General features: G+C 53.3%; 1 protein-coding gene across 1 annotated transcript in view; it reads right to left on the reverse strand.

Annotated features, from left to right (window-relative positions):
- Positions 1-8,269: 8,269 nt before the first annotated feature.
- The window catches only part of LOC140396986 (STE20-like serine/threonine-protein kinase), a 57,522-nt gene continuing 45,399 nt past the window's right edge, over positions 8,270-20,392 (reverse strand). Inside the window, exons 14-20 of the mRNA XM_072485996.1 lie at positions 17,526-17,702; positions 15,840-15,969; positions 14,837-14,961; positions 11,603-11,788; positions 10,601-10,726; positions 10,004-10,117; positions 8,270-8,896 (exon numbers count right to left, since the gene is read on the reverse strand). Coding sequence (XP_072342097.1) covers positions 8,762-8,896; positions 10,004-10,117; positions 10,601-10,726; positions 11,603-11,788; positions 14,837-14,961; positions 15,840-15,969; positions 17,526-17,702 — 993 coding nt within the window. The 3' untranslated portion in view covers positions 8,270-8,761. The remainder of the gene's footprint in view (positions 8,897-10,003; positions 10,118-10,600; positions 10,727-11,602; positions 11,789-14,836; positions 14,962-15,839; positions 15,970-17,525; positions 17,703-20,392) is intronic.

The raw sequence follows: 20,392 nt of genomic DNA on the forward strand, positions 1-20,392 counted from the left end.
TTCTAATAACCCCTTGCCTTAATTATCAAAGCAATGACCTGGATGATAATCAATGCAGAAAGGCTCTGGGAAAAAGCTGGAACAGTGCATGAGGAGGTGTGGTACTGGATGACTGGCCGTTGAAGGGTTACCAAGGCAGCAGCCTACTAATGCTGCAACCCTGGCAGTTTAAAGCCACGAGGGGTTCCTTCATTTCATTACAGCGAGCTGAGGTGTCAGTAAGTATCGATGGGTATTTAATTGCAATCAATATCGGGGCTGTTTAGCACAGGGCTAAATCGCTGGCTTTGAAAGCAGGCCAAGGCAGGCCAGCAGCACGGTTCAATTCCCGTACCAGCCTCCCCGAACAGGCGCCGGAATGTGGCGACTAGGGGCTTTTCACAGTAACTTCATTTGAAGCCGACTTGTGACAATAAGCCATTTTTATTTCATTCATCTCGGACAAAGCCCAGCTTGCGTTCTTCAATCTGGCTGCCCGCGTCTTTGGCGAGAGGCCGAGAGTGAGAATTGGAACCGGGAAGACTGAGGTTGATCAGAAGCTGATTTAAATACACGCACATGCCGGCCTCCTCTGGCATTGCTCTGGTAGCTGGTCCTCCGGGTCCGGCTCCTCAGGTGCGACTGATCCTTATACACGCGGCCTCGTCCCTTCTACGACTCACCTTAAAAAAAAAATGAATTTACAGCACCCAATTATTATTTTTTTTCCAATTAAGGGGCAATTTAGCGTGGCCAATCCACCTACCCTGCATATCTTTGTATGGGGGTGAGACCCACGCAGACACGGGGAGAATGTGCAAACTCCGCACGGACAGTGACCCGGGGCCGGGATTTGAAACCGGGTCCTCGGCGCCGTGAGGCGGCAGGGCTAACCCACCGCACCGCCGTGCCGCCCCCTGATCTATGGCACACTTGGGGTGTGACAAACTTGCACCAACCATAAATCTTCTTGTAGAAATATCGTTTGCTTTCACGTGTGAGATTTCTATAAAAGGAAGGCACTGTTTCACTCGTGTCATTGTCACTCTAGATAAAGGGTATCTGATTAGAAACTGCAGAGATTATTTCGGAAGGTTTAGGAGGACAGGACGATGTGGGGAACAAAGGGCCAATATGATTCCGATGCGTTAGAAAGTGGGTTGTACTCATGGAAAATGGTTCCTTTGCAATATTTTTCCGTAACCCTTAGCTTCCACATCTTGCCTCCTGTGGTACTCACCACTGAAATGAAATGATGTATATCTGATGTATATATTAGGTGATTTGTGGTAAGGCCCCTGTTCTACAGGTACAGGGGTAATTCCCCGCCTGCTGGCTCCGCCCAGTAGGCGGAGTATAAATGTGTGTGCTCCCCGTACAGCAGCCATTTCGCCCGCTGCTGTAGGAGGCCACACACCTTAGTGTAATAAAGCCTCAGTTGCATTCAACTCTCGTCTTCGGGTAATTGATCGCACATCACCTCCTTTTTTGAGACCTGTTTTGTTCGGGATGAAGTTACTGTAGCCGATAAGCCCAAGCTGTTTTTTTTTTCTCTCCTTCTTCACATTTTTGTACTGACGCACTGGCCTCTTCGGCTGCACAGGACATTTCTAACCCAGGACGAATGAAGGCATGAGTGGAAAAAACGCATTCGGCCAGCTGAAGCTGTACTGTGTACAAATGTATGTTGTTGTAACGGCACTCGGAGAGTCTCTGCCACTTGAATCATCCCCTTGCACCCTCCAAATAAAGATGTTCGAACTTTAACCGCCTCTGGATGGTGAGGGGCGGAGGGGGGAGGCTATTCAGCCCCTCTAGTCTGTTCCACCACGCCATTGAAATCCTGGCGACCTAACCCCCCGCCCCCCCCATAGCCCACTTTGCCCCACATCCTTTAAGAACCTTTGGTTAGCAAACACCTATCGGTCTCAGTTTTGGAACCAACAATTGATCCGACATTAGGAATCATTTGTGGAAGAGAGTTCAATTTTTCGTTTTCCATGCAGAACTGTTTGCTATTTTCACTCCGACAAGTGGCAAGTTACGTTCGTGCCACACAAGTGTCAGGCAATGACTATCTCCTACAAGAGAGGATCGAACCATCGCCCTCTTGATTTTCAATGGCATTACCATCACTGAACCCCCACTATCAACATCCTGGGGGTTACCATTGACCAGACACTGAACTGGACCCAGCCACATAAATACTGTGGCTACCAGCGCAGGTCAGAGACTGGGAATCCTGCGGCGAGTAAATCACCTCCTGACTCCCCAAAACCTGTCCACCATCTACAAGGCACAAGTCAGGAGTGTGATGGAATACTCTCCACTTGCCTGGATGAGTGCAGCTCCCAACAACACTCAAGAAGCTCCACACCATCCAGGACAAAGTAGCCCCGCTTGATCGGCACCCCATCCACAAACATTCACTCCCTCCACCACCGACGCACAGTGGCAGCCGTGTGTACCATCTACAAGATGCACTGCAGCAACTCACCAAGGCTCCTTAGACAGCATCATCCAAACCCACGGCCTCTACCATCTAGGACAAGGGCAGTAGATACCTGGGAACCCCACCACCTGGAGGTTCCCCTCCAAGCCACTCACCAACCCGACTTGGAAATATATCGGCCGTTCCTTCACAGACGGCGTCATTAACGTATGAAAATATATCAGAAAGAGAATGATTGGGTTACCGAGCCCCGGGCTCCTCACTGTAAGTGTCCCTCCAGTCAGGACAATAACCCTTCACCAAAATTGGCGAGCTACGATTTGGGAGCACGTTGTTCCCGACATCTCAGCCACTCCGACCCAAGGCTGTTTTAAAAAAAAAACAATCCCCTCTTTTCCCTAGGGCAGCACGGTAGCATTGCGGATAGCACAATTGCTTCGCAGCTCCAGGGTCCCAGGTTCGATTCCGGCTTGGGTCACTGTCTGTGCGGAGTTTGCACGTTCTCCCCCGTGTCTGCGTGGGTTTCCTCCGGGTGCTCCGGTTTCCTCCCACAGTCCAAAGATGTGCGGGTTAGGTGGATTGGCCATGATCAATTGCCCTTAGTGTCCGAAATTGCCCTTAGTGTTGGGTGGGGTTACTGTGTTATGGGGATAGGGTGGAGTTGTTGACCTTGGGTAGGGTGCTCTTTCCAAGAGCCGGTGCAGACTCGATGGGCCGAATGGCCTCCTTCTGCACTGTAAATTCTATGATAATCTATGATCTACAGTGGATTTCTGCCCTATCTCTCGGCTTCCAGTTCGGAGAACTGGGAGAAACCAAGTCTGCTTTTCCACAACGATTGATGGGACATGTTCATTCAGCCTGAACCACAAGACCAGCTATTAATAAACCCCCCCCCCCCCACCCCCATTCGTTAAGCAACCAGCATCCTTGAAAAAATAGACGCTTTGAAATTAATTGATTAGTACAATGAGGCGGCTGAAGGTTAAGGAACGTGGAGTCGGCAACACAGCCTGGGAATGACAAGCAGGTGGCTGCAGGCGATCCCACTGTTCTGAAGGAGCACCTCCCAAAGCGGTACCTTCTGCCGCTTGTCAATTAGCAGTCAATGCTGCCACCTTGTGGCCATTCGCATTTTAGCCAGGCAGCGAATGAAACTCCGATTTGAAACAATTTGAAACAGAGCTGTGGCCAAAAAACAGGGGCACCAAAAGAAACAGGAGTCAACATAGCCACAACCGTTATTCGGAATTGTCTCCTCGGACGTTACCTACTGGACCCCAGCTGCACATCCTTTGCAACAGTGGGAAGAGACAGAATGCCACGGGGTCACTGTGGGATCTTTCCCAGCCAGCCGGAGGGCAGGCAGAGTCTTGCTTCCACACCTCACCCAAGGGGAAGCACCGCAGACAGTGCAGCGCACCCTCAGCACTGGGATTGGGGACATTGATTGGCGCGCCCCAGTCCCTGGAGTGAGACGCGAACCCACGACCTCGCGATTCGGAGGCAAGCATCCTACGTTGACAGAGATTCAATATTATCGATCCCTGAGAGAGTGGGGACGATATCTCCAAATGCATCGACTAATGTGTAAAGGGGAAAGAATTACTCCCGGGTCTTTCAAATATCGCCACCTCTGGATTCAGGGCCATCTCCACACCCAGCACCTCGGACATCATGTCCGAGGAGCCCTGCCAGAAGGGCCCAATGCACCACTTTAAACCGGATGAGGCTGGGCCTTGCCCACGACGAGGACGCATCCGCCCTCCGCAGCCCACGTCCCAGCCCTCACCTCCCCCCACAGCTCCTCCTCCCCTCCCCTCCCACACCGCCCATTTCCTCACCATCGCGGTATTTGCCGCCCGATAATAACTGATCAAATTCGCCAATGCCAGCACCCCCCTGGTCCCTGTTCCTAAACGGCCCGCCGCCCTGCGGAGCCTCCCCGGACACACAAACCCTGAGTTCGTCCACATTAACCTCCCTGAAAAAAGACTTGGGGACAAAGGTAGGGAGGTTCTGAAACACAAACAGAAACCTGGGCAGCACCGTCATATTCACTGTCTGTACTCGCCCAGCCAGCCCCAGAGGCAACACATCCCACCTCTTAAACTCCACCTTCATCCCCGCTACCAATCGGGCCAAGTTCAGTCCGTGCAGCTGGGCCCGGCCCTGCCACAGCTGGATACTAAGGTACCCGAAGCTCACCCCCACCACCCTGAATGCTAACTCCCCTCACCTCCTTCTGTATACAAGGAAACCCTGAATTCAACACCGCCCCACCGCCCCCAACCCACTCAATCCCTCTCCAATCGTTCTACGCCCTAAGCGCCTGTGGTAAACCACGGTATTGCATTATATTGTGTTGTACTTCCCTGGGCTTGTCCAGGTTGGCTCCTCCCCTCGGGCTTCTGTATATAGGTGCCAAGTCTCCGCCTCCGAACCAGTTCGGGTCAGGAGGCTAGCTGTTTAGTGTATTAAAGCCTCAGTTACATTCATCACTCGTCGCGCGCTTATTGAAGACGTATCAGCGCCATTGCCACAGCTCTATCTCCAAGGCGAACAGCATCAGGGAGAGCGGGCACCCCCTTCCTCGTCCCACAGTGTAGCCCAAACTACCCCGAACTCACCCGGTTCGTCCACACATACCACAGGCGCCCTGTCCAGCAGGCGGACCCAAGCCACAAATCCCTGCCCGAACCCAAACCGCCCCAGCACCTCAAACAGGTACGGCCCACTCCGCCCGATCAAACGCCTCCTCTGCGTCCGTCGCCGCCACTATCTCTGCCTCCTACTCCTCCGAGGGCATCATAATCGCGTTAAGTGACCTCCGCACATGCGCCAACAACTGCCTTCCTCTCGCAAAACCCGCCTGATCCTCTCCCATCACCCCTGGCACACAGTCCTCAATCCGCGATGCCAGCACCTTCGCCAAAGCTAGGCATCGACGTTCAGTAACAGTAGAGGGTGCTACGGCCCACACTGCTCCGGGCCCTTATCCTTCTTAAGAATCAGGGAGATAGAAGCCTGCGACGATGTAGGGGGGAGATTTCCCCCTTTCCCTCACCTCATTATACTCCCTCACCAGCATTGCCCCCAGCTCTGCCCCAAACGTCCTATAAAACTCTACTGGGATCCCGTCTGGCCCCGGGGCCTACCCTGCCTGCACCGCCCCCAAGCCATCTATCACCTCCCTCAGCCCAATTAGGACCTCCAGGCCCTGAACCCACCCACCCCCCCTCCACCTTGGGAACTCCAACCCATTCAGGAACCGCTCCATTCCCCCCTCGGGGGCTCCGACTCATACAGCCTCCTATAAAAGGCCTCAAACACCCCATCGGGGTCCACCACCACCTTACTCTCTTGTCCCTCACTCTACCAATCTCCCTCGCCTGCTTCCCCAACTGATGGGCCAGCATCCTACTCACCTTCTCCCCGTACTCATCAACTGCCCCCCTACGACCCACAGCCTTCCACGTCGACATTAACTCAAACTCCATCTGGAACCTCTGTGTCTCCTTCAGCAACTCCTCCTTCGGCGCCATCCAGCAACTCCGATCCATCCTCAAGACCTCCTTATCCATCCTCACCCTCTCCTCCCGCTCCACCCTCTCCCTATGCACCTGCCGACACCCTCCACGACTTCGGACTCCAGACTCGTGTCCCGGACCGTATTGAAGTCACCCCCCCCCCCCCCCCCCAATAATCAACCGGTGATGTCCAGTTCCGGAATCGTCCCCAGCACCCGCCTCATAAAATCCACATCATCCCATTTCGGGGCATAAACATTTACCAGAACATTTAGCATCCCCTCCAATTTCCCGCTGACCACTACATATCTACCCCCTGGATCGGCCACAATGCTGCCCATCTCTAACCCCCCCCCCCCCTTTGGTCTCCTCCTCAGCACCCTGTGCGCCGATCCGCGAGGGGCCAATCAAATGCCCCTCCCCCCATCAACTACTCCAGCATCCTCGCTACATAGTTGACGGCCTCCGCTCCCTCGATGCCCTCAGGCTTCCCGATGATCCTCAATTCCTGCCTCCTGGAGCCATTCTCCAGGTCCCCTAATTTCTCTCTCAGCTTCCTCTGGCTGCTGTCCAAAACCGTCCCCAAAGGGCCCACCTGCTCCCCCACCGCCTCCTCCACCTTCTGAATCGCTAGGCCCTGAGCCTCCAGCCTCTGCCTCACTCTCTCAATCGCAGCTCTGAGCGGCTCCACCACCTCAGCCAGGTCTTCCGAGGCCTCCTTCCTGCGCTGCTGTCTTGTTGCTTAAATACTCCGCCAGCTGCTCCGTCGACCACTGGGCGGGCAACACTGCCCCCTAACCCTCCAACAATTTAACCTGGGGCACACCACGATTGCTCCAGCTGCTCGCTCTTTCTCGTGGCACTTCCCGTCCTCTAATCCGTACATCAATCCCGCCAGGGGAGTATTACCTTCCCTGGGCGCTCACACGCCTTTTGCCCTCAATAATCCCCCCAAACGGGTGGGGAAGGACCAACAACACCCACCTTGAGGGGGAGCCACCAAATGTGCCACCACTCGCTCCACGGCCTACACCGGAAGTCCCAAGGCGAAAGAATTATTAACCGACATAGCTGCAGTGAAAAGTACTGTAGTTTATTGAGGCCCAGTGTATGAAACTGCTTTACGCCCAAAAGTACATACAAAAAGTGAAGTGCATTTTATTTTCATTTGTAGACAATAATTTTGAACGCAATTTGACAAAAGTGCTTCATCGGGAAGTCGATCAGAATCCAAAGAATCCCGACAGTGCAGAAGGAGGCCATTCGGCCCATCGAGTCTGCACCGACCCTCCGAAAGAGCACCCTAACCTAGGCCCCCCCCCCTATTTCCGGAGCACCACCTAACGTTTTGGACACGAAGGGGCGATTTAGCGCGGCCAATCCACCTAAGCTGCACATCTTTGGACTGTGGGTGGAAACCGGAGCACCCGGAGGAAACCCACACAGACACGGGGGAGAACGTGCAGACTCCGCACAGACAGTGACCCGGGGCGGGAATGGAACCGGGGTCCCAGGCGCTGTGAGGCAGCAGTGCTAACCACTGTGCCGCCCCATTGTTTGAGGAATGGTTGGTGTGCAGTGTTAGACAGCGTGAGAACATGTCCTTTCACGAGGCTAACTCCCCACGTCCCAAGGGTTGCTGGGATCATTTTCCTCGTCACAATTCCTGATCTGGGTGTCTTGGGGGTTGCGAACACGCGCCTCAACTTTCAAACTCACCAATTCCTGAAAACCTTCCCTTCCCCAGACACCGTCTGTTGCAAATTAAAACGGGAATATTAACTCTGGTCCTTGAATTCCTAAAATTGGTTGTGGAAAATGTTTGGAGGTGACACAAGGTGTTCAGATTAGCCTGGTATCTTTGACAGGGGAGGAGCCATGTTAAATGCCCATCATTTTATCGCCAGCCCCGACTCATTGGTCCAGTCGGAGGTAAAGTTCCAGCCCTTTGACGGAGCAGTCAATCTTCCCTCGGCAGGCTGTTCAACTCTGGGTGGCATCGTGCTTTCCAGCGGGGTCAGGAGTACGGGTTCTGGTCGCGCTGCCCCCCCCCCCCCCCCCCCACCACACCTGAGCTCCCTGCACTGATGCCACTTGCAATGCCCCACTTTGCTCAATGCGGCCTCACCCACAGCGTTCCAGGGGAGGGAAGGGGGTGGGGGAGAGAGATCCCTCTGACGGTCGACCCTTCCATCTTCCCCTGCCTCCTCCCCTTCCCCACTTAAGACAGCAGGCGGCCCTGCGATCAGGAGTTACAGCGAAGAGCTGGTATCTCACTGCTACACAACATAGCATTTTTAAAGATGTGGTGAGGCCAGCATTTGTTGCCCATCCCTAATTGCCCTCTAGGGGGCAGATAAGAGTCAACCACCTTTGCTGTGGGGTCTGGAGTCACATGTAGGCCAGACCGGGTAAGGACGGCAGATTTCCTTCCCTCAAGGACATCAGGGAACCAGATGGGTGTTTACGACAATGGGCGATTTGCTTTAATGGTCATCATTACTGGGATTAGCGACAGTTCCTGATTTATTAAATTGAATTTAAATTCCTCCAGCCGCCGTGGTGGTATATGAACCCATGTCCCCAGAGCCTGGATTAGTAGGCCGCTGACGTTACCACTACGCCAAAATCTCCCCTCAATGAATTCCATCCACTTAGCCTCTGAACCTTGTTTAAATTCACCGTCCGATGTGCTGGGCTCGAACGGGGAGTTGGCAGGCTTTCAGGTGGCTGCTCTCAGCAGGAATGTGTGTCTCCGGGTGGCAGGAGGAGGGAGGTTGCTGGAGGCCGGACGGCCTGCCTACGATGGGAAGCTGGGCAGGGGGAAGAAGCGGGAGATTCTGTGCAGCGAGGACTTGGAGGTGTCCGGCTCGCTGCTCCGTCGGTACGGGACGTCCGGCTGAAGCCGCTTGCGAGAGAGTTCCTCCTCCAGGATCTGTGGAAACACAGGGGGCAGAACACGCCGGGAATCGGTCAGCATCTCCAAGAATCGACATCGGCCACGATCGGATCATCGCTGACAACGCAAAGATTGGATTTTATTCCCGTGACCTCCCCAGTGGAACAGGAAGAGGCTAGCCCCTCGAATCCTGACCTAGGCTGGAACTCGCGCTAAAGAGACAGCTTCTGGAGTGGGCCAATGAGCGGCAGGTGAAATTTAAGTGATTCACTTTGGTCGGACGAACATGGACGGACAATTGAAAATATAAATAAAGGGATCTAATTTTAACAGGATTACAGGAAGAGAGAGGCCTGAGGGTTTATGTGTACAAATCATTGAAAGTTGCGGGACAGGTTGAGAAAGTGATTCATTGCAGTTTAAAGCAGTTCTGGGTTGGATAAATAGAGGCGTGGATTCCGAAAGGGAATTATAAAACCCTGGTCGGCCTCCTTCTGCGCTGTTGAGATCCAATGGTTCTAAGCTGGGACTATTTTTATTTTTACTTGGGGAAGAGGAGCGTGTGGGTGATTTGGCCATGAGGTGGGAGGGGGGGGGGCTCTGGATGGAGTCGCGAGGGAAAGATGGGAAGATCGAAGACCAGAGAGGACACCGATGGAAGATGATTGGCTACAGAAGCTATTGAAGAATTTACAGTGCAGAGGGAGGCCATTCGGCCCATTGCCGGCCCTTGGAAAGGACACCCTGCAGAAGCCCGACAGAAGCAACGGAGGCGGGAGGAGAATGTTTTCACCCAGCGAGGGGCCAGGATTTGGAATGCGCTGCCTGAGAGAACAGCGGAGGCAGAGCCAATCGAGGCTCCTCAAAAGGCTGAATGGCCTTCTGTGCTGTAACCATTCTTTGGGGTTGCTGTAGGGTGAGGTTACAGCTCGACCGGGAAGGGTGAATTCACTCAGGGGCAAATGAGGGCAGGAACCTTAGAGTTTAAACACTGCTGGACGAGGAGCCGATGTAAATCAGCGATGGGCGAACGGGATTCGGCGCGAGTTGGGATACGGGCAGCAGAGTTTGGGATGAGCTGGGGTTTACAGAGGGGGGGGACGGTGCGAGCCCCAAATCTCGGGGCCTCTGCGTGACACTCACCTGTTGCCGGGACACCAGCCGACTGTTCCATTCTTTTAGCTCCATCGTGTGTTCCTCGTCGAGCGTCCTCAATTTCTCCTTCTCGCAAGTCACCAGCACGTTCAGCTTCTCGTTCTGGGAAACGGACAAGGAACGTCACTCGCCTGGGCTGGCGGTCTGGTTCCGCTCGGCGTCTGAACGCGACACGCGGTCTCCAAGGAGTGGGGGGGGGGGATTAGGGAGAACCGTCCGTTCGCGATCCCCTCCCTGGCTCACCTGGCGGCCCCCGTTCCGCTGGGTTTTTCCAAATTCCCGCCAGCTCCCGAACCCCCGGGGAGGTTCAAACATGAGCGGTGTGGGAACTGCAATCGTGCGGGAAAATCCCAGGCGGCCGATGTTTTTGCTCTGACTGTGAGCGTTGCTGGCCAGGCCGGTGTCCATCACCCCGACCCGGGGGGTGACTCGCCTTCTTTAACCTTTCTGGTGCTGTTAGGCGGATAGGGCTGGGGAGTGGGCCTAGGTAGGGTGCTCCTTCAGAGGGTCGGTGCAGATGTGACGGGCCGAATGGCCTCCCACTGGGTTTCTACGGCTGGCCCCCAGCGAAGGACGAGGGATTACCTGGAGCTGTTGCAATTCCGCCATGTTGCTGTCACACTGCCTCTGCAACTCCTTGAGGTGAGCGTCGTGTTCCCGCTGCTGCTGATACCGCTCCTCTTTCTGCCGAATCTCTTCCTGGGCTAAAAACTGGGAAAAGAAAATAGCCGACCGGCATTACTCAGAGGGCCGCGGAGGACGGGCGGGTTTAAATTCAGCACGTGGAACTGAATAGGTTCGCTGCCCTAGCCTTCCGTTTCCCCACTCGTGTTAGTAAACGGACTGAAAGCCGTGGGATTTAGGCACTGATTTCCCGCCAAGTGTCGTTTCCCACTGGCCGACGCGTCACAGGAACGTCAGGACCAGGAGCACGGGGAGGAAATTCTGCCCCATTCAGCCTGCTCCTCCAGTCAACGGGAACACGGCCGACCGGATGGCGGATGTGACCCCACTTTCCTCCATGTCCCCCTCGTGGATCAACTCGGGCCTTGAATATAGTCACTGACCCACAGCCCCTCCGAGAGAAGAAATTCCTCCTCACCTCCATCTTCGACGGGAGGCTCCTCATTCTGAAAATGCCTCGATTCCCTCACGAGGGGAAAAACATCCATACGCCCTCGGGAACCCCCTCAGAGTCTTAAATATTTCAATAAGATCCCCCCCATCATTCGTCTAAGCTCCAATAAGTACAGGCCCAACCTCTCCTCATAAGACAGAACCCCTTCGTCCCAGGACTGGGCCTAGCGAGCCTGCTCTGAGCTACTTCCAATCCCTCAAGGAGGCCAATACTGTACACGGTCCTCCAGACAAATTCTCACCAATTCCCAATGCAGCCCCGACTTTTATACCTCATCGCCCTTCCAATAAAGGTCAATATTCCGTTTGCCTTCCTCGTGCCTTGCTCTCCCTGAACGTTTGATTCGGGAATATTCGGGAACCATATCTGAGGGCGTGTTTCGCGCACTGATTGTCACTCTGTGGTCAAGTTGCGAAGGGGAGGGGAGGCCACGTTTGATGAGGGCTGACCTGTTTGATCAGCTCCCTCTGCTCCACCGAGGCCACGGCCTTGATCTTCAGGCTCTGCTTGAAGATGTTGAGGCGGGCCTTGCTGTGGTTTCGCTGCGCCTTGGGAACTCGGGCCCTCTCCTGCGCCTGCTGGCTCCTCACGTCCTCGAGGAGGCAGCCGTGGTGGTGGGCCATTCGCTCCGTCTCCTGCAAGAGGAAGGCAGCTCTTAACTCCGACGGAATCCGACAGGGAGGACAAATGGTCGTTCATTCCGATGACCGTATGTTGAGGAAGAACGAGTCTGAAGCTAGCTAGTACCTTAAAGTAGGTCTCCGGGGGGAGGGGGTGGGTCAATAATGCATCCCAGCCCCCGTGGTGCCCACTGGGCATGAAGGCCTCGAGTGTGCCCATGGGTACCGTACGCCCCCCCCTCGCCAAGGACACTCGGCGGCCATGACAGCTGCGGAAGAGGGGCAGATAGTGAGGTTGGAGGACCTCTTCGACTTCCCGGACCCATTAATGGATAGTTTAGCCAGGCGAGGGCAGCACGGTGACGCAGTGGGTTAGCCCTGCTGCCTCACGCCGCCGAGGTCCCGGGTCCGATCCCGGCCCCGTGTCACTGCCCGTGTGGGGTTTGCACATTCTCCCCGTGTCTGCCTGGGTTTCGGCCCCACACAACCCAAAGATGTGCAGGGTCGGTGGATTGGCCACGCTAAATTGCCGCTTTAAAAAAAAAGTTTAGCCAGGCCCAGGAGCAGGCAGACAAGGAGATCCTCCTTCACCCTCCCCCGCCCCCGGGCACTGGGTGGGTGTACCAATACCCATCGCCTGTAGAACAACGTCATTGCCACTGAATAGCGATTACCATCGGACCTGAACAATGAGACAGTGAGAGTGAGGTGGTGACAGATTGTGGGGATTGGGTTAGTGGGCAGGAGGTGGGTGAATGCTTCCTCTGCAGTGCCTGCTCGGTGATAGATGATCTCACTCTGACGCTGGGCAGATGTGCAGGTAGTCAACAACAGAAACTCTCCAATCCTGACAACCCGACTGTGCACAAACCTTTGCAAGATTTTAATTTGCTTCTTTTGATGCAATGTACACGCTAATTCAGCAACTTTCCCTCTGTAGCTGAGGTCCAGGCAGGCACATAGACACAGAAATACTCAAACAGACAAAACAACACACACACATACATAGATGCACGAACAAACACACCAAAAACACACACACACACACACAAACAAAAACACAGTCACATGCACACTCACAAACACACAAACATGCAAACACATGCAGACACGCACATACGCACATGCACAAGAAAAGTACACATGCATACGCACACAGACATACACACACAGACATGCACACACAAACATACACTTCACACACAAACATACATACACACGCACACACTTACACACTCACAAACATACACATGCACACAAACACGGGCACATACATACACAGAAACACAGACATACACATACATAGAAAGACAGACACAAAAATATCTGACGCAAAGAACATCGAATGTATTGCGGGTGCTGGAACTAAAACAAGAAAAGGCGGCGAGCGGATGTTACGATTGAAACTTTCCTGCTCTTTAGCCGATCACAGGCCTTCCCTCCTGCGCTCCCCCTTTCTCTGCCCCTGTGATTGCTTCAATCCCGCCAAATCCCGTCGCTGTTTCCAGTTCTGAGGGAGGATCACCGGGCTGCAATGTTGACTCTGGCCGGAATTCTGCGTCCGCTCACTCACACACCGGCGGCATTCCCCGGTCCCGCTGCAAGTGAAGGTTTGGCTGAGCTCCAAATCCTCCGCCTTGCCGGCGGGACGGACTCGAATCGGAGACTCCCGGTCTCCATCTCCCTCTCTACGCCGGACCTGCTGAATATTCCCAGCACTTCCTCCTTTTACTCACCTAGAGGCGCAGCAGGATACTGTGATGAATGCAGCAATTTCAGATCTACTGCATTATAGGTACTCGGTGCAATAAGGGTTATAGGCCTGGATTAGTGTGTGTTTGACTGCTGCAGTCATGTTTTCAAAAGAAATCCTAGTTTGAAACGTTTGGGCCGAAGGAATTTTGTTCTGATTAAGGGGATTCCCCGTGGAGTTACATAGAACATATGGTCCAGAAGGAAGCCATTCAGCCCATCGAGTCTGCACCAACCCATTTAAGCCCTCACTTCCACCCTATCCCCCTAACCCAATAACCCCTCCTAACCTTTTTGGACACTAAGGGAATTTATCGTGGTCAATCCACCTAACCCGCACGTCTTTGGACTGTGGAAGGAAACCGGAGCACCCGGTGGGAACCCACGCAGACACGGGGAGAACGTGCAGACTCCGCACAGACAGTGACCCAACAGGGAATCGAACCTGGGGACCCTGGCGCTGTGAAACCACAGTGCTAACCACTGTGCTACCGTGCTGCCCATTAGATTTAATGGAGTTAATTAGATTTCAGCTCTGTAAGATGATGACGTTGCTGGGTGGAGCTAAGGCATCAGGCATTTTGCAGAAAGCAGAAAGAAAGTGAGCTGAATGAAGCGGTGACCAGAGGTGGAGCAGTTTTGAGCTCATTGCAGTTCAGTCAAAAGAGATTAATAGTCTTTAAAGCAGTGCAGACCTGTCTGAGGACAGGGGGTGGAGCAGAAACAAGTTATGAAGCATCTCCTGAAGACACACAGCCAGAGTTTCTGCATGGGTCTGACAGGAGTCCGATCTTATCTTTACAACAGTGTCAAAAGATCGCTCTTTCTCAAAGAACATCGCTGTAAAGCAAGTGTGCCATTGGTAGTTAGAGTGAATTGAGAGCAGAGATGGTATTTCTTCTGTTGTTTGAGTGGCAATAAAGATAGCAGCTAAGGTGTATTCACTGTATTGATTAGCACTGTTTAAGTGGTAATTGTAAGCTATTTTCTAGCATGATGTTAAAGATATTTTAATACGGCGTCAGTAATAAGTTTATTTTAATATACCGTATCCCTATTTCTCCGTGAGATCAATCCTGGATCGAGGAATCCTTCCCTCACAGCCTTACAAACTAAAATAAAACGTCAGGGTTCTGTCTAGTATCATAGACGCTAATGCGGGTGTGTTCTGGGATCGTAATAATACACACACAGTCACACATATACACGCAGACGTGGAGAGAGAGAGGAGCGTGTGCAGATACACAAACAAACGCACGCGCACTGTCTCGGACACACGCACGGTTGAGTGTAAAGTTTACGCGCACCCACCTTCTCGTGTCGCTTCATCAGCAGCTGCCTCTGCAGTGAGCACTGTTCCTTCACCTGCTGCTTGAACAGGTGATATTTCTCCTGCAGGTGGCGCTGCTCCACTTCCCAGACCGCTGACTCACGGTCTAACATAGAGACACAGAGGAGGAGGAGGGGGGGTCATGATACAAGATGGCCAGACAATTAAACAAGCGCCCCCGCCAAAGGTGAACATGCCGCGTCGCAGAGCATCTCCGAACGGGGATCTAATAGTACCCAATTCATTTTTTCCAATTCAGGGGCAATTTAGCGTGTTCAACCCACCTACCCTGCACATCTTTGGGTTGTGGGGGCGAAACCCACACAAACACGGGGTGAATGTGCAAACTCCACACGGACAGTGACCCAGGGCCAGGATCGAACCTGGGACCTAGGCGCCGTGAGGCAACAGGGCTAACCCACTGCCTGGGGATCTAATCGTGGCCGTGAACCCGCGCAAGCGTTGAGGGCAGGTGGAATCCGGTCCCAGACAAGCAACGTCTGAATTTTAAAATTCTCATTCCTCTTTTCATGGCCCTCAGCCCCTCCCTGTCTCTGTACCCTCCTCCAGCCCCCTACAACCCTCCGAGATCTCTACGCTCCTCCAATTCCGGCTTCTTGGGCAACCCCCCCCCCCCATATTATAATCCGCCATTGGCGGCCATGCCTTCAGCCGCCTGGGGACACAAGCTCTGGAATTCCCTCCCTAACCCTCTCCGCCCCCTCAGTAAGATGCTCCTTCCACTTCGACCAAGCGTTTCGGCCACCTGTGGCCCGCCATTTTAAGTTTTGCCCGCCATTTTAAGTTTTGCCCGCCATTTTAAGTTTTGCTTTCTAACGCCCTTGCGAAGCACCTTGGAATGTTTTAGTACATTAAAGGTGCCATTCGGGTTGAATATTGGTTGCGGATTGCAACAGGAGCATTTGATGATTGCTGTGGATTTATACGGGAGTGGGACCACCTTTTCCCATCGTGGGTACTCACCTCTCTTGAGTTGATTCCCTTTGACCAGCCGCTCCGAATCCACAGAAGATAGCTTTGTCTTCCTCTCCTGAACGATCTTCTGCAGCCCCTCGTTCAACTCCTGCTGCTGCCGCTGGATAAAGTCTTGCTCCTGGACAATAAAGAAAGGCCTGGCATTTATATCGTGCCCAGCGTGACCGCAGGACGTCGCCAAAACGCGCTCCGCGGTAAATCAGCTCCATTTTGTTTTTTATCCTTTGGGGGTGCGTTCCCGAGGTTGGGAAGGCAAATGGTTCATTTGCTTTTCTTGCGAAGGGATTGGAGGAAGCTAAGGAAGAACATACTTGACTTGGAGGTGGCGCAGGGAGGGTTCTCTAAGTTGATCCCTGGGATGAGTGGGGTCATCTCTATGAGAGGCTCAGGGCGGTACGGTAGCACAGTAGTCAGCACTGTCGCTTCACAGCGCCAGGGTCCCAGGCTCGATTCCCGGCTTGGGTCACTGTCTGCGCGGAGTCTGCGCGTTCTCCCCCGTGTCTGCGTGCGTTTCCTCCGGGCGCTCCGGTTTCCTCCCACAAGTCCCACGAAAGACGTGCTTGTTCGGTGAATTAGACGTCGTGAATTCTCCCGAACAGGCGCCGGAATGTGGCGACGAGGGGATTTTCACAGTAACCTCATTGCAGTGTTAATGTAAGCCTACTTGTGACAATAAAGATTATTGTCATTATTAAACTGAGTAAATTCTTGCTGAATGAGAGGCGATCTGATTGGAACCTAAGAGATTTTGAAGGGGGTTTGTAAAGGGTGAACATTGAGAGATTGCTTCCCCCGCTCGAGGAATCTAGGAACACGGGGGTCACAGTCCCAGGTTAAGGGGGGCACGATCATTTAGGACCGAGATGAGGAGACATTTCTTCACTTCGAGGATGGTGAATCTTCAGGCATCTCTACCTGGTTGAATATGTTCCAAGCTGTGGGACAGGAGGCGTTCTGATCCCTCAAGGAATCATGGGATATGTGGAGTGGTCAGGAAAATGGCGTCCAACCCCAAGGTCAGCTAAATCGGATTAAAAGGGCTACCCCTGCAATATAGCATAATAGTAACACAAAAATCCCGTAGAGCTCAGCATTAGAGGGTCGGCACTCTTCCTCTCGAAGAACACTAGCTGCAAAAACTGGAGAGCTCTACCACCGTCAACAACAGTTGTTCACCTGGAGGTTGGTGCAGGGCAGGCTAAACCACCCGGAAACAGCGGACACTATTGAACCTCCGTTCTGTCGCTCAAAATAAGCTCGCTAACCGGAGGCCGGACCGGATAGAAACCGAGCCCTCGGCCTAAATCGAACAGGGGCAGGGACCCAGTCATCCGGCGGAGCCGCTGAACATGGGCCCCGGTGAGGGGTTGAGGAGAGCAGCATGCACTGGGCAGATGTGGCAGAGGATCAGATGGCGGGCGGGCTTGGTGTCGGGACGGCTGCCAAGCTTGGCACCCGGGGGTCCGCCAGCCTGACTCGGGCGAGGAGAGGGACCACCACAGTCTCGAGTCTTACTTCATGGATGGGGAGAGATTCATTTGCCTCAGTGTAAAATAGTTAATAACATGGGCGATTCGTTCATAGGACATGGGCATTGCTGGCTGGGCCAGCATTTATTGTCCATCCCCAAGGGCATTTAACGTCAACCACAGTGTAATATCGAGAGGCTCTTACTTGCTTTTTGTCCTTCAACAATTGCCGCTGTTTTGCAAAGACTTTCGCTTGTTGCGCTTTCAAGCGTTTTGCCTCATCGCGCAGTCGGATGGCGTAGTCGTGCTCCAGTCGCTCGGTGATCTGCCTGTGGCCGCGTTCCAGGCTCTCGATCTCCTGGTCGTAATATTGCTTCTTGCTCTAGTCGGGCGGAAAGGACACCGGCAATGATACGGAGGCCGCTTGATCGAGGGACCATGCGCTAACAGTCCTCCTCCTGTGCCAGCCACTCCTCTTGTCTCGACCCTTGCAAGTGCTGAGTCAGGATGGAGGATGGAGACCCGGAAACGTCGCTGGCATGTCAGGAAAACACATGCAGTATCCAGCCAATGTGACTGGGGTATCAGCACACCCATCCTCGCTGACTCCCGTCTCCCGAGGCTGGCTCGCTGGGCCCAGCTCAGAGATCAGCTAAACAGTCACTCAAGCTGCAATTTTCAATTCGTTATCCTTCACCTTGTCCCTCTCTATCTTGACAAGATCCTCTGGTAAAGCTCCCTCTACACTGTCCCCATGAAACACTCCCAGGACAGGTACAGCACGGGGTTAGATACAGAGTAAAGCTCCCTCTACACTGTCCCCATCAAACACTCCCAGGACAGGTACAGCACGGGGTTAGATACAGAGTAAAGCTCCCTTTACACTGTCCCCATCAAACACTCCCAGGACAGGTACAGCACGGGGTTAGATACAGAGTAAAGCTCCCTCTACACTGTCCCCATCAAACACTCCCAGGACAGGTACAGCACGGGGTTAGATACAGAGTAAAGCTCCCTCGACACTGTCCCCATCAAACACTCCCAGGACAGGTACAGCACGGGGTTAGATACAGAGTAAAGCTCCCTCTACACTGTCCCCATCAAACACTCCCAGGACAGGTACAGCACGGGGTTAGATACTGAGTAAAGCTCCTGTGGTGATGTGCATCAATGTAAATGCATGTAGGCTAGCTAGACACTAGAGGGAGCACAAGAAACATCACACACATACACTCAACCAATAGATCAGTTAGATATTACACGACCAATGGACATTCACGATACACAAGGAGGTGACACCACCACAAGAGGACATGACACCAACCCATATATAAAGGACACCACACACATGATCTGCCTCTTTCCAGTGGAGACAGTCAGTGAGTAGAGACACAGGGTTGTTTCAATAGCACTCCCACCACTTGGATTGCAGCAACTGGTTAGTCAGCCTGGGTAGCTATAGTAGGATTAGCAGTAGTGTCGAACCCGAGTGATATAAGTGTAAATAGTTTAATAAACGTTGAAGTTATCTCCACGTCTGAACCTTCCTTTGTCAAGTGCACCACAAGGAAGCCGCTTATGTTACACCTAGAGCATAACAAATCATGGTACCAGGACTGAACTGTTTCAATCCATATAGCCATACCTCAGCGTACAGTGACAACCAGCAACGATACCCAGGCAAGATGTTCGAGATCCGGGTTCCGCAGCAGCTCCAGTGCCACGGCGATCTCTGCAAAAACTGGCGGCCATTCCGGCAAAAGTTTGAAATCTTCCTGGTGGCAGCCGAACTGGAAGAAGTGGCCGATGCTGAAAAGACAGAGCTTCTCCTCACCATCGCCGGTGCCAGAGCGGAAGAAATCTTTAAAAAAATTCAAGTTCTCCAAGGGGCAAAACAGGAGCGACTTCCGGCCAGTCCTGGACAAATTCGGCAAATACTGTGAGGAAAACACACTCCAACCAGCAAGGAAAGGTAAGAGAAGCGCCAGTACTCACCTCGAGGCCTAGATCCCGGAGCAGAGAACAGTTTGGATCGGCGGCCATCTTTCTACAGGGACCGCACTTGCGCAGTTGCGCGAGAAGCGCACAGAACGGGAAGGTCCGGTTGCACATGCACGAGGCGCCGCACATGCACAATCACAAAAACGGCCATCGGTACAGGAGCAGCTTCCTACGTATGATATCACATGCGTCATGACATCAGAGGCCCCGGACCACGCCCATTTAAAGGGGAAACGCCCCAAATCAAAGAAAAAATCTTTTAAAGCCGTAAAACAACCTTCTTTCACCTGGAATGACAGCACAATGTCTCAAATTGAACCAGGAAATGAAATTAACCTCCGAAGAACCCTGCAACAAACAGTTACCTTCGCCCAAACCGATGATTCCGACCTTGAATACTTCGATACCGACCTTTACATTTTCTCTGGACCTCGCGAGCCCAATGCCAGCTCTGACGCAAACAGTGATGAAATGGTCCTAGAAGACAACGACTCAGACGAACCTTTCACCTTGGGAGGCTACCTCAGCACCAAATCCGATCCGCAACTAGACGTGTTGCACATTGACGACCCCGACGACGAGTTCTTCGGATTTGAGGATCTTCAGCCCAGCACATATGACACCCCGACTCGTGAGTGCGGGATTATGCTGCGGCCTGAAACCAAGAGACAGAGAGCGGTACAAGCCCACAGAGAGCGGCCTTCTGCCACACAGAGCGTGGTCCATGCACCGCTCAGGGTTCCCGTCTCTACGAAAGAAGACATGCAAGACTCCAGAGCGCAGTCCTTGCAGGAACAAGACGTGACTCTAGTGTCACAAGCCTCCGCAGCGAGCTCGTGGACAGCCTCCACGATAGAAGCAACGCAAGACATCGACGCGCAGTCCTTGCAGGAACAAGACCATGAGGGTCTAGCAACCTCCTCTGACCAACTAGCGGCAGATGATGCAAGTCTGCCATGCTCAAGTAAACAGCAAGGAGACTATGACAGTCTACCACGCTCCAGTGCACAGCAGGACGACCATGATGGTCTATCATGCTACAGTGAAGAACAAAGCGACGATGACAGTACA

The sequence above is a fragment of the Scyliorhinus torazame genome, chromosome 20, assembly GCF_047496885.1.
Source record: "Scyliorhinus torazame isolate Kashiwa2021f chromosome 20, sScyTor2.1, whole genome shotgun sequence".
Lineage (NCBI taxonomy): Eukaryota > Metazoa > Chordata > Chondrichthyes > Carcharhiniformes > Scyliorhinidae > Scyliorhinus > Scyliorhinus torazame.